The sequence below is a fragment of the Cetorhinus maximus genome, chromosome 11 (genome assembly GCF_964194155.1).
Source record: "Cetorhinus maximus chromosome 11, sCetMax3.hap1.1, whole genome shotgun sequence".
NCBI classification, from domain to species: Eukaryota; Metazoa; Chordata; class Chondrichthyes; order Lamniformes; family Cetorhinidae; genus Cetorhinus; species Cetorhinus maximus.
The window spans coordinates 61035589-61048763 of NC_135889.1; the positions used below are offsets into that span (position 1 = coordinate 61035589).

General features: G+C 44.5%; 1 protein-coding gene across 1 annotated transcript in view; it reads left to right on the forward strand.

Annotated features, from left to right (window-relative positions):
• Positions 1-13175, forward strand: part of dnah9l (dynein, axonemal, heavy polypeptide 9 like) — a 361205-nt gene that overhangs the window by 75317 nt on the left and 272713 nt on the right. Inside the window, exons 14-17 of the mRNA XM_078552084.1 lie at positions 391-536; positions 614-730; positions 5099-5237; positions 5331-5423. Of these exons, the coding sequence (XP_078408210.1) occupies positions 391-536; positions 614-730; positions 5099-5237; positions 5331-5423 (495 nt within the window). The remainder of the gene's footprint in view (positions 1-390; positions 537-613; positions 731-5098; positions 5238-5330; positions 5424-13175) is intronic.

Genomic DNA, 13175 nt, shown 5'->3' on the forward strand with positions numbered 1-13175 from the left:
TTTGTAATGTTGATTGATTGATAAACATTGGCCAGGACAATGAGGGTGACCCCCTCCCCTTCTCTTCAAACTAGTGCCATGGGATCTTTTACAGCCACCTGAGAGAACACACAGGGCCTCCTTTTAACTTCTCATCTAAAAGATAGCACTTCCTCTGCATGGCACTGGAGTGTCGATCCAGATTTTTGTGTTCAAGTCTCTGGAGTGAGAACCTTATGGCTCAGAGGCGAGAGGCTTCAGCTGGTACCCCATGATATGTAACATGTATTTCTCCAGAGACTTCTATTTTTCTTGTGCGTATGATGACTCTGTAAGATTAGTTCTGTATTTGATGTGACCTGAGAGTGATTGTTGCTTGTAAGTTTCTAAACATGTTCTGTACAATATTAGTCCATAGGAAATATATATAAAGGTCTCGCACAAACAGGAGTATGGGGCTGCTTTGATGAATTCAATCGTATTTCAGTGGAAGTTCTTTCAGTCGTAGCTGTACAAGTCAAGACCATTCAAGATGCAATTAGAAACAAGAGAAATCGGTATGCAGTCTTTCATATATGCAATTGAAGATCCATTGATCTCAATCCTATCCTAATGTCTTTCTTTGAATCAATAGATTTTATTTTCTAGGAGAAGTTATTGAATTAAAACCTTCTGTTGGTATATTCATAACCCTAAATCCTGGATATGCAGGGAGAGCAGAGCTTCCTGAAAACCTGAAAGCCCTCTTCAGGTATGTAGAGATTATAGAGCTATCAAGTGTAATATATTCCATTAAAGTGTTAGCCTTGTTTCTGGAATCCTATGACATATTATTAGACTATAGAACAGTGACTGAGAAGGCTTTGGCCTAATGTCTAACAATCTACTTCTCCATTAACTGACCTATGAAACCTTTCATTGCACCAATAAAAGTCATTGTTATCAAATATGTGAGCTCTGAGATGGATCAATTCAGAAAATTTCTAGCATATTCTTATTAGAAAATTATATATTCCTCAAATTTGTTTATAATATGCTGAAGTTGAATGGTCTATTTAATTTCATACTTACAGTGGTGGGCTTGTCTACTAGCTGGGAAGTTGGTGGTAACTGCAGGCCATTCTGAGCCCCCCCCCCCGGGCTTGATGCCAATCAGACAATTACCTGGTTGGTGTCAGGGTCCTTGTTGTGGTCAGGGGAATTTCCACCTTTGAAAGCTGGCGGCTAGTCAGAGGCTGGCACCTCTCCAGCACTGGCAGCGCCACTAGCAGTGTGGCCAAGGATGCAGGATCATCACTGAAGCCTGGAGAGGAGATAATTGAAGCAGCCTCACCAGGGCCAATTAGGGAGGTCCTAGTGAGGGGGAAGAGAGGTTAGTTTTAAGGGCAGACGGAGGTCTTTTTCTATGGGAGGCACTAGCCATTGGCAGGTCTCTCTTTTGAGCACAGGCTGCCAAAGGAGAAGGAGACCTCCACAAACTATTCTGCAAACATTCCGGCCAGATGTGGCTGCCACCTGCTGCTGGTCAAATAGCAGCTGTGATGGAATGAGGCCTTTAAGTGGCGAGGAAGGCTACAGTAAAGCAAAGTAATGTTGGTGTTATGGTCATCTCACAAAGTTAATATTAGGCCTTAGTGGAATATGATTGTAACACATGATTACTTTCCCTTTTTACTTTTTGAAAACTGGTGACAGAAAGAGGGGAGATGAACACAAGGAATTGGCTTGTGACAGCTTTATCTGTGATTGAAATGATGGGAGTAAAGAGAGCTATCAAGGTGAAGGGGATGGCCATGAACATGGACAAGATTATTTACATAGACAGAAAAACTAAGGCAGAATAGGAAGGCACCACCATCTTTGCCCTACACCTATCATGTCAACTCACCTAGAATCCACCATGGACCTATGCTGAAATGAGATATAATAAAGTTCCTAAGTGTCTGTTGAACAATTCAGAAAAAAACATGAAAAAAACACTCTCATTGATCAAAACCCATTCACTAATTTTAACTGCCTTTAATTCCTTATAAAAACAAGCATTGGAATTCATAGTCCCACTTCAAAGACTCCATAACCACTTGGAGTTGTCAATCAAGTTGCAAAATGGCAGGCACCCTACTGTGATAATGGAAGGTTGAGAAATCAGTCATGCAGCACTAATCCAGTATTGATAGTTCTCAGGCTTACATCAACAGAGTAAAAAAGCAAGGACTGGTTTTTTAAACACTGCAGACAGTTTTTAGAAAGATATTTAAAGGACAAGAGTTTTAAATGCCTTGACAGCTTGACAGTTCCTTTTGACAGTTCCAATGAGTTTATGCACTTTTTACGCACATTCATGTTTACTTTTATAAACCCATTAAGGGCACTTTACCTCTCCCAAAAGGCAGCTTATTTCCCTCAAAGGACATCTGACCTTCCCTGAAGATGTACCAGGACTATATGTTCTAGGGCTCCTTACCTCTCCAAAATTGGCATCCCACCTATTGAATTGACTCTGCAAAGTTTAGACCTGTTCCTACCAGATCTAATCTGCGCATGTTGGGTTTCCCACTCCTAGATGACAAAAATCTGACATGACTGGAGGCAGCTGCTGGTTTATATGCACGGTTGCCCCTGTGAGCCATGAATGTGCAATTTGGAACCCGCCCCATTCCTCCTCCCCCCCGTCCCCCCACCACTGTGAACATTGTATGTGCTGTGGTGCTGATTTCAGAGGCTCTCCATTGTTATGAAAATTCAGGCCATTGTTTAATGGGTATTTACATCTTCCAATCACACTACTGTTATGATTCACCATAATTAACACTGTTATGACCACTGCCAATGTTAATGGCTGCGTAAACCAAATCCCAGCAGGAAAGTTGGCTTACGGACCATATCCTTTTTTTTTGTATTCTGAAAACGAGAAGAAAACATGCTGATCTCAGCAGCAAGAAGTCCAATAACACTTTTGGTATTTTAAAAATTAAAAGTAAAAGTTTTATTAACAACAATAAAAGAAAACTTAAGCACACAAGATTACAGTTAATTAAAAGCACAGTTAAAATTAGTCTTGCAGTGTTATTAGTCAGACCCACAAGTAAACACCTTCCAGGCAACACTCCTTTCTAGATGTTTAACTATAAAAATCCATTAATATTATCCAAGGTAAACTGCTGTAGCTTTAATAAAGGCATACTTAAACTAAACTCTTAAACTTTCTCCCACTCTGCTGTGGAAATCCAAGACTTCAGAACAAGACTGCTTTTTGCAGCCCAAGACTTTACTGGCTTGACTGGATGGCTGATTCAAGCTGCATCTTCTCCCAGCCCAGAGCTGTTTTCAGGAGATCTTCCTCACATGGCCAATAGCCCACAGCTATAGCTAACAGCCAACAGCTGCCCTTAGCTTTCCGCAGTAACTCTAAAATATATTCCCCCCTTCACCCCAGATTCCGTTGTTCTCACACCTCTTTGAAACTCAAATCCTTCCAAATATAAAATCTTACATGTTTCTATTTTGTCTCTGCTTTCAGGTTAATAAAATATAATATGCCCTCTTCTACTTACCTATGGAACTCCTGTAAGATGCAGATATGTTTCTTGTTACCTCTGACTTCCTCTTGATATTAAAATGAACTCTCAACTTATCTAAAAATGCAAATGTTAGATCCAACCCATTCACTTGTACCTCAACACCTCATAATACCTTATTACAAATGTGCAAACCTAAAACCTCTATTCTTTTATGTTTTAAACCCCCCAGACAACATGTCTTCTAGTAACCTTCCCCAGATTAATTAAATCATTAACACACACACACACACAGACACACACACACACAGACACACACACACACAGACACACACACACACAGACACACACACACACACACACAGACACACACACACACGGACACACACAGACACACAGCCTTCTTCACAGAATAACACAATATTCCCCAAAAATATTTAAAAATAACACCCATTCTCACAGCACAGATGCAACTCATGTTATAGCATTTAATGATGAACTGTAAAGGAGGCAAAACCAATTCACTTACCTTTTAAACTCTTCCTGCCTCCAATCCAATGTTCATGCCTCCATGCAGCTGCTGTAAAACCCCACAGCTGCTAAAATCCAGCTGCCTCTTTGAAAATTAAAAATCCTATGTGGTGTGGACTCTTAATGAACCCACAATGATGTTAAGAGGGTCATTAATAGGCGCGGGTCTCGTTGCTGCCTGTGCCCTTTCCCACACTGCACAAAATGGAGCGGGACAGAAACAGAAGTGGGATATCTGGCCGTCTCGCTTGTCAGTCTTTTTGTTGCTGTCCCCCCTCCATTTGATTCCGTTATGGGGCTAAAATATGGTCACATGAGTTGAGATAGAGAATGAAATCACCAAGGATGATACACTCAGCATGGAGGTTGAGAGGGAACTGCGGAGAGTATCTTGGTGACAAACATGGAGTTGGGTTTGGGGGCACAGTGAGAACAAGGATTTTAAAGAAGAGTCAAGTGGGTGAGATGGTAAAAAGGTGAATTACTCAGAGGAAGCAAAGGTTACGGAGGCATAGGAAGAGAGGGCAAAGTGTGAGCTGGTTATTAGGGCCACATGGCTGTTGTGGCAATGAATGGGGCAGATAGAGAAAAATGCAGCCAGGTGGGCTGGCTTTGTTAGGCGGTAAAATGTTGCCATCATGAGTCCTTTATAGAATACACTTGATTTACATTCCATTGATACCAACAGAATTAAATTTGGCTAGGTTCTATTTTGGGCATGTGACCCAACCCACTAGATTACATCACAGTAGTGAAGGTGAAATTTTAGCCCAGATGTTACAAAGAAGAACTTAAATGGTCAAGAGAAGGGGACCAAGAATGTACCCCAAGGGTATACCAGAGGTGACTATGAAGGAAAAGGAAGCAAAGCTATTGAAGGCAATGTAATATCTGCTTTGCGGTAAGTATGACCAGAGAAAAATGTTACAAAATAAAAGAGTTGAAGAAGGATGGAATGATCAAAGGTGAAGAAAAGGTTAAAGAGAGGTGGGAATTGAATGAACAATAGTTGGTTATTTCCATCTATTTTAACGTGTCTTTTATAATTTAATTTCTTTTACATTTGTCAGACCTTGTGCGATGGTGATCCCAGACTTTGAGCTGATCTGTGAAATAATGTTGGTGGCAGAGGGATTTATAGATGCTAGGCTGCTTGCCAGAAAGTTTATAAGTCTCTACACACTTTGCCGTGAGCTGTTGTCAAAGCAGGTAATGTAGAGGTTAAAAAGGAAAGAAGCATGCTTATCAAACAACTTTTTTTTCATTGATTTGCTTACTATTTAAACTCATATCATCTTGTAGGACCATTATGACTGGGGCCTTAGAGCTATAAAATCTGTATTGGTGGTTGCTGGCTCTCTGAAGAGAGTAGATCGAAACAGGCCAGAGGAACAGGTAATTAGAAGCTGTAGTTTTAGGTTTTGGTACAGACATATAAGTATGACTTCATTTTCCTTATAATAATTCAAAGGAATAGTTTTGTTAAACTCAACCATTGGCAAAGTTGTACACAGAGGCCAAGATTTTTGCTAGTGAGGTGGGTAGTCCGAGTTGGGAAATTTCCCAGCTCGCCACACCCACCTCAGTGGAGAGGCCCTCAAATGCCGTGATTTTCATTCGGGGTAGGTGCGGGATAGAGTTGGTCTCACCACTCCTGGAAACTGATCAGAGGCGGCCACAGGGGCGTCTGAATACAGAAGTGGGCTGGTTAGAAGGACCGCCTCAGTTCTCTGGGACTTTGTCCCAGTTGTACTAAAGGCTATTAGGCCTTCTGGCCTTCACCCATCACACCCCACACTCCGCATGGCCCCTTATAGCCCCCCTGTCCCCACCAAGCCCAAAGGCCCCTTATAGTCCTCATGCCCCTTCCATGCCAATTAATGATTGCCACCCATCCTCATGGCCCCTCATATTTACGATACTAACTCATGCCCCTACCCACACCCTTGGCCCCTTATTGCTCCCATACCAACTCATGCCCCTGACTCACCCCAATGGCCCCTCATGTCTTCCATTCCAACTCATGGCCCTTTCATGCCCACCGCCTCATATACACTATCTACAGAACCAAGAACCCTATAGTAATAAAGACATGTTTGGAACTGCTTAGGAAAAAAACACCCATTCACAAATTTTTTTTTTTTAAAAAACTGCTGTTCCTATAAGCCTGTAAAAGTGTCAATCAAACAGATTATATCAATTACAAGTATCAATTACAGAAGCTTTAATCATTAACGCTTCTTCGGGTGGAAACATCCACGATTTGCACTAAGAACAGTAGTGGGCGGGAAAAAGGAAGTTTTACCCGCCGGCCGCAATGATGGGTTTTCACGCTGTATCGCCTCAATCCCGCCTCATTAATCATGCATTCCCAGGAAACACGCTGTTTAGTGGCCTTCGATTCGCCTGCCACGCCGTCACTTTACCACTTCCTTGTGCCGGGCGCCATATTTAAAGTGCAGCTGTGTGCACACCTCTCGGTGCTTCCAGCCCAGGACTGCTGCACAGAGGACACAGCCCCGAAGGGCAAGAATATTGCAGCCCTCCGATTCAGTGATGTCCCCTGGAACGCCTTTTGGATGCTGTGGAGGCCCACCGCGATGTCCTCTACTGCCGCTCTGGGCAAAGGCCAGCAAGTAAGGTAACCAATCATGCGTGGGAGGCAGTGGCAGTGGTGGTCAGCGCCAATGCTCTGCAAAAGAGGACAGCCACCTAGTACAGAAAGAAGATGAATGGTCTCATCCGTTCCACCAGGGTAATTCACCCTTCTCATCACTCTCAACTCACACACATCACACATCCACAGGGAGCTCACACCTCAAAGGACAACATCACTAACTCTCACACTCACCCTCACATCTCCATCAGGCTCACATCCTCTGGAGATTGCGTCCTCATCCTGTCCATGGCTCTGCTCACCACACAAACATTCCACGCGGTGCCATGTGTCCTGCTCACACTCTCTCCATCTGTTTTCATGCAGGAGAAGCTGGCTTACAGCAGCAGGGAGAGGTCCCTGACTGGGGGTGGAGTGGCCCACATTAGGCCTCTCACTCACTTTAAGGAGCGTGCCATCACGCTGACTGGTGAGGACATGGACCGTGCCTGTGGTAACGGTGAGGTCAGCAGCGAACACCCAGTGAGGACCCTGCACCATATCATCCCTTTCTCAACGCAACTGTGGGTGCTCTCTCTCTCCTGCTTTTGACTCTGCTGTCATGCACTAATCGTCTCTACTTGGTTCACAGGGAGCTCTGCCAAGCGACCAATGCCCTCAGCCAGCCAGTCCCTAAGCTCCACCCAGGACCTCACCTCCAGCAAAGAGGACACCCCCTCCACTGAAGAGCTGGAAATAAGCAGCCTGGAAGACCCGTCACAGCACTTACCCACACCCTCCACCAGCTCAGAGACGCACACCTCGGTGGGACCTAGATCTAGAGCAGGCTCAGGTTCACAATCTGGTGGCTACCGCACGGACACGTGTCCGCAGCAGCAGGAGGCAGGTTCAGCCGAGCTTTCTGGCACTCGGAGGACTGCTGGGGAAGAGGCATCTGTGAGGCCTGAGTCAGATGACGAGCCTCTGGATTCAGCCTTCCAACTCATCGTGGAGAGTCAGCAGGAGGCAGGGGATCATCACGCAGAGTTGTTGGAAGCCCTCAACAGAGTGGCACGCGAGATGGAGGAGTACGTCCACCTGCTCCCTGATGAAGTGGTGCCACATGTGTGCGTGTGGAGGTCTCCATGTGGAGGAAGGCAGACGCCATGGAGACCCTGGCTCAGCAGGATATGGAGAGAAATGGTAGGCCTAGAAAAGTTAAGAATTTCTGATCACAAGTGGTCGCGTGGGTGAACACATTTTGTCCTTTATAATCTTAAAATATATTCACTTTCACTGAAAAATGCGTAATGTTGTCTTTGAGCTTCATTTACAGGCTTCAAGAGTCTCCGTCTGCCCCACCAGCTGTTCAGCTGCATGCAGCTGGCCCACAAGTGATTCTGGAGGGGGAAGTATGTGTCTTACAGGGCCTTTTGGAGCCTCGTGCAAGCACTCTCCCACACCTATGAATCCTTCCTCCATCCCTCTCATCTCAATGTCCCGAGCATTTTCAATGCTGTCTGCTGGGGTTCGCTTTCAGTTGTCCATCTGAGCTGACCTGCATCTCCACCCACCCACCAATCTCACTCCCATGCAGCCCCTGTTCCCGCCCAGCACGAGTCTCTGCTCACTTTTGATTTTGCGAGATGGTAATAGTGAAGAATGTCTTTAGCTCCTCTGTCCTTTCCCCTCCCCCAGTCACCCATGGCCTTTCCCCCTATCACTGTCGACTCCCCCGGTATCACCTTCCACCTCCCCACCGTCACCTACCAGCCAGAACCCTTTTCCTATTAGGATGTTCAGGTGAATGTGCAAATTCCCTACCTTCCAGAGAATCCCACCCCAATCCACATTGACCTCCCCGATCTCCTCCTTCCCACCCCCAGGGTCCGTGTCAGCTTCTGAGTCCCCACCAACCACCCTCGCCGTCCCTTTTATCACTACCATCGCACCCTCACCCTTTCAGGCTACCGTCTCACTCTGCACTCTCTTATTCTCACCATTCCCTTCTACCATGCCTACCCTCATTTCGCTCCCCAGGATGCAGTTATCAACTCCACAGACCCCTCCCTTGCAAATTCACTTGGACACCCCCCCTTACTCCTTCCTCCGCCCTTACTCCTTCCTAACCCTGGACCCCTTCCCCTCTGCGAACTCCTTCCTCCCCCTGGGACTCCTTCCTCCACCCAAAGTCCTCCCCCACTCTGAACTCCTTTCCCCTGTGAGCTCCGTCCCTTACACCTTCATCCCTCTTACACCTACCTTCCCAGTTGCTACATCCTCCCCAATTACATCCTCCTCTCTCCACCCTACGAACCTCACCCCCCAACGCCATCATTCCCCGTCAACCTCCTCCCCGCCCACCGACACCATTGTTCCCTCCCAATATCAACCCATCCCCCCACCCCCCGCATAGACCTTCCTCTCCCAACCCCTGGTCCCCGGTCCACCTTCCTCTCCCACTCACAGCTGGACCTTCCTTTACTCCCCCTTGACGATCATCATAGCAAATCATGGCCAAGACACTGATGTCCCAAAGTAGACCCTCAACAGTGACTTTCCACCTTGCGTGAGCTGCTTCATGGCAGAGTCATGTCCATATAAATCCACCCAGCGTGGGGTGCATGTGTCCCTCGAGGGTCCGGTTGCTATCAGGCTCCAGCATCTTCTGCTCCTCAGATGTCTGCGATGTGAGCAATGTCCTAACAGTGAGTTCCAACTTCTGCACATCAGACTCATCAACACATGTTCTGCGCTGGCATGTTTCCCTGCCGACATGGACGGTAAATTTGACATGACGGGTGATTTTGGCAAGCAAGGCTTATAATGTTATGTGGATGTATTAAAATGAAGTTCCCGACCGCCATTGAAGGATGGAGTGGATGATCGCAAACTGGTTTCATGACGTTCTGAAACCTATTTTTGGCCTTTGTCCGTTCACACCCACCATGACACCCGACGCCAATGGCCATGGAAGATTCTGCCCTTAATTTTGTTCAAATAAACATTAAGACATTGACAAAAGCCATCACAGAAAACAATAACATAACCACATAAAGCAGTCAACCATTCTCTCCAGGTACCCAAACAACCTCCAACTTAGATAATCTTTTTATGAATCTGGACTCTCAGCCAAGCTTCTTAATGTTCTCTCTGGCAAGGCAGCTACAGCCCCCAACATGGCTGCCAGCCTCTACTGCTGGCACCAAGCAGGCAGCTCCCACTCCTGCAGATGTTCGGCACCTCCAGTTGGGTGCCAATGGCACCCCCTGGCTAATTAGACAATTGAATTTTAAAATAGCATTGTGAGAGCGATGCAGCTAAGGCACGGAGTCTGGAGCCGGAATTCATCCATGTATCAGGCTTTCCATCCCTCATTGAAAATCCGGCCCATGTGTGCAGTAAAAGCCTGACTTGGAGAATGATTAGAGAACATGCAGATCAGTGGTGGTTTGCTGCTTGCTGCACATCCTGTGGGGCCAGCCTTGCCAACAGCTATACAGTCAACAGCTGAGGAGAAGGGAGACGAGGAAGGGAAAACACAACTTAGACGGCCCCTTTCTGGCTAGGCTGTCTTGAAGAACTTATCCAATTGCAATACCAGTAAATGCAACCCCATTTCTCCCTTTACCAATAGTCCCACCTCCCCTCTGTTGTTGAAAACACAGCGTCTGCTTGGCCATAATACAAAAATAAACATTTTGAACCAAATTTATAAATCAAACCATGTCCTATTGCATACAAACATAAACTAATCCAGCTTGTACATTCTCTTAGTGCCCTTCTGTGCGTTTTGTGTGTTCCAGTGCTTCTACACATAACCAGAACACGGTTGGCGTGAGTGGGTGGGCAGGAGCGGGCACGCTTTTTTAAGAACACAACTGGTTCAAAAATGGGAAGGCAGGGGTGAGACATGCTTTGGGTGGGGTGGGGGGCGTGTGGCGGTACTCTGTGCGCATTGGATGCACCATCCCCGAGATGTTAAATCCCTCACCTGTTCCTCCCCACCTGGCTCCAAAACCTGGCTCCCCATCTCCCCCCACTCTCCCTAAGTTTCCCAATTCCTCCCTGACCTAAAAGCAAGGAACTTCCCTGGCTCCGGGATCCATCAAAGCTTTGCGTGGGCATTCTTGCAGCCCCAGCAGCAGCCATAAACAAGTTCTGGCGCTGCTGGGACTGCTAGAGTTGCCTGCCAATCAGATTTGCTGGCAGCTCTCAAGAGTGGGATTTCCTTCCCCTGAGGGGCGCAAGTCCCACCCTCAGCCTGTTCAGCCCACCAGCAGTAGATTATGGCTGCAGGCTGGGCTTTTTTTTTAGGCCTGTCAGCTGCTGGCCAACTCTTGCAAGGGTGGGGGGGAAGGGTGCAAGCAGCACGCAGTCCATGAAATCCAACTCTATGTCTTTTGCACCACATAATATTGTGATGTAAATATGGTCAAAACTGTATTAAGATTCGAAAATGAGACTGCTCAACACATGAAGATGGATGTTAACTTTTCAATATTTTTGGGAATATGGTGGCACTCTGTAAAGAAGGTTGTGTGTGTGTGTGTGGCTGTATGTCCATGGATAATTAAACTGGGGGAAGGTTAGTAAAGATATCCTGTCTGTGGGAACTTGTCTGTGGTTGCTAGATGCATGCATTTGTAATGAGAGGCTATGGTGAAGTTGGAATTACAAGTAAATAAGATGGGATTTTAAATTTGCATTAGGTGATAGGTAAGGACTTGACTTTTCAGCTGCTAAACTTCAAAGGGAATTTAAGGGACTTTTACAACTTGCAAGGGTTCCATAAGTAAACAAGAGAAGGTTATTGAATTTTATTTGACCTCAAGGTGGAGGCAATAGGAAGATATGAAAGATTTTTATAATTTGGAAAATTTGAGATCAAAGAGGTGCTTAGGACAATGGAGTCTAGGATGAAAGGAATAAAAAAGAAATTTAAGAGAGATGTTTAATTGAGTGGAGGTGGCTGTGTGGGGGAGATGTCCTGAGACCAGCTCTGTGCTGAGAAAAGTTGTGAATTTGAAGCAGTCATCCAGTTTGAAGCCAGAAAAATATTTGTTTTCAGAAAGCAGACTGTCCCTGAACTTCCTTCAGTTCCACAGCAGAGTGGAAGAGAATGAGAAGTCGTGTGGTATACTTTATTAAAGTAGCTGCAGTTTTTGCCTTAGGTAATATCTCTGGATTTTTATGGTTAAAAATCTGTAAGGGAGCTGTTCCCAAGTAGTTTACTTGTGTTTTCTGACCAACTAGGTTATTTTTGGGGAATGTTTTGTAAGACTGTTTCAACTGTGTAACTTTAATCTTGTGTGTTTAAGCTTTTTTTCTTCTTGTTAACAAATCTTTTAATTTTAAAATCCTAAAAGTGTTACTGGGATTCTATGCTTCTGGAATCAGCAGTTTATCCCTCATTTTCAAAATATAAAACAAAAAAGGTTATGATCAGTAAGACAAGTTTCCTCTGGGATTTGGCTTTCTCAGTGAATAACATCGGCTGCAGATGTAACAAACAGCAAGCATGCTGTTGGATAAACCCTTCACCCTTTCACCAATTCAGAAAGCTAATCACATCTGATAATTTACTTTGTTTATGATTGACAAAAATTAATCTCCTACACCCATACAAACCAGCACACAGCAGTCTTGCATTGAACACTTGTGTTGGTTTAATGAAGAACTGTGAAAATGGCTTCTCTAAACCTGTTCATGCGACCAGATCTTGAAGGTCTTTCTAGCCAAGTTAAAAACATTTCATTGCTTCTCATACCATTTCCTTTATGATCTTCTTACTGGATGTAACATTAGCTGATGTTTTATGACTACCCACTTGCTTGAATAGATTGTCAAACAGAGATGGGAGCCTTATGCCTGTTACTTAATTTCATTGTTTTCTCTGAGCCACAGCTTGGGTGTAAACAACTTTTGATGCATAGTCTTTAGTAACATGTTGCTTTTTATATTGCAGCCATCTCTTTATCTTGCACTGCCTTTGCAATGATTCGAAGTCTGTGTATTAAAAGGCTATGGGCCAGATTTTAATGCATCCATAATCTACCCGCTTGCGCAGTTAAAATTGCGTCCAATGTGTTTCAATCTTAATAACGCTTTAATCTCAATATTATTCACCTGAGCTTATTTATTTATATGTGCCTATTTTTACGTTAAACTGTTCTTGTTCCTGAAAGTCATCCTTCTCCAATACAATCAGCATAATTGAGGAGAAAAGACAGGCTTTTCAAGAGCATGCATTAAAATGTTGATGCCTATCTTACTGTTCTGTCTTTCTTAGAAACAAAAATACTTTAAAAGTAAATCAATATTCTTACAAACACTATGACCAATCTCTAACCTTGGTTACTCTGTTTATCTAAGAAAATGGTATAGAATTCGACATAGATATTTCAGTCATCAGTTTTAATTTTTGAAAGATTTATATGTGTGCAATCAATGACTTAGTCTACAACAGATTGAGTTTAACAAACCATATGCACTATAATTGTTTAATTATACAATAATTTATCATGTTTGTTAACTTAATATCGTTTGTT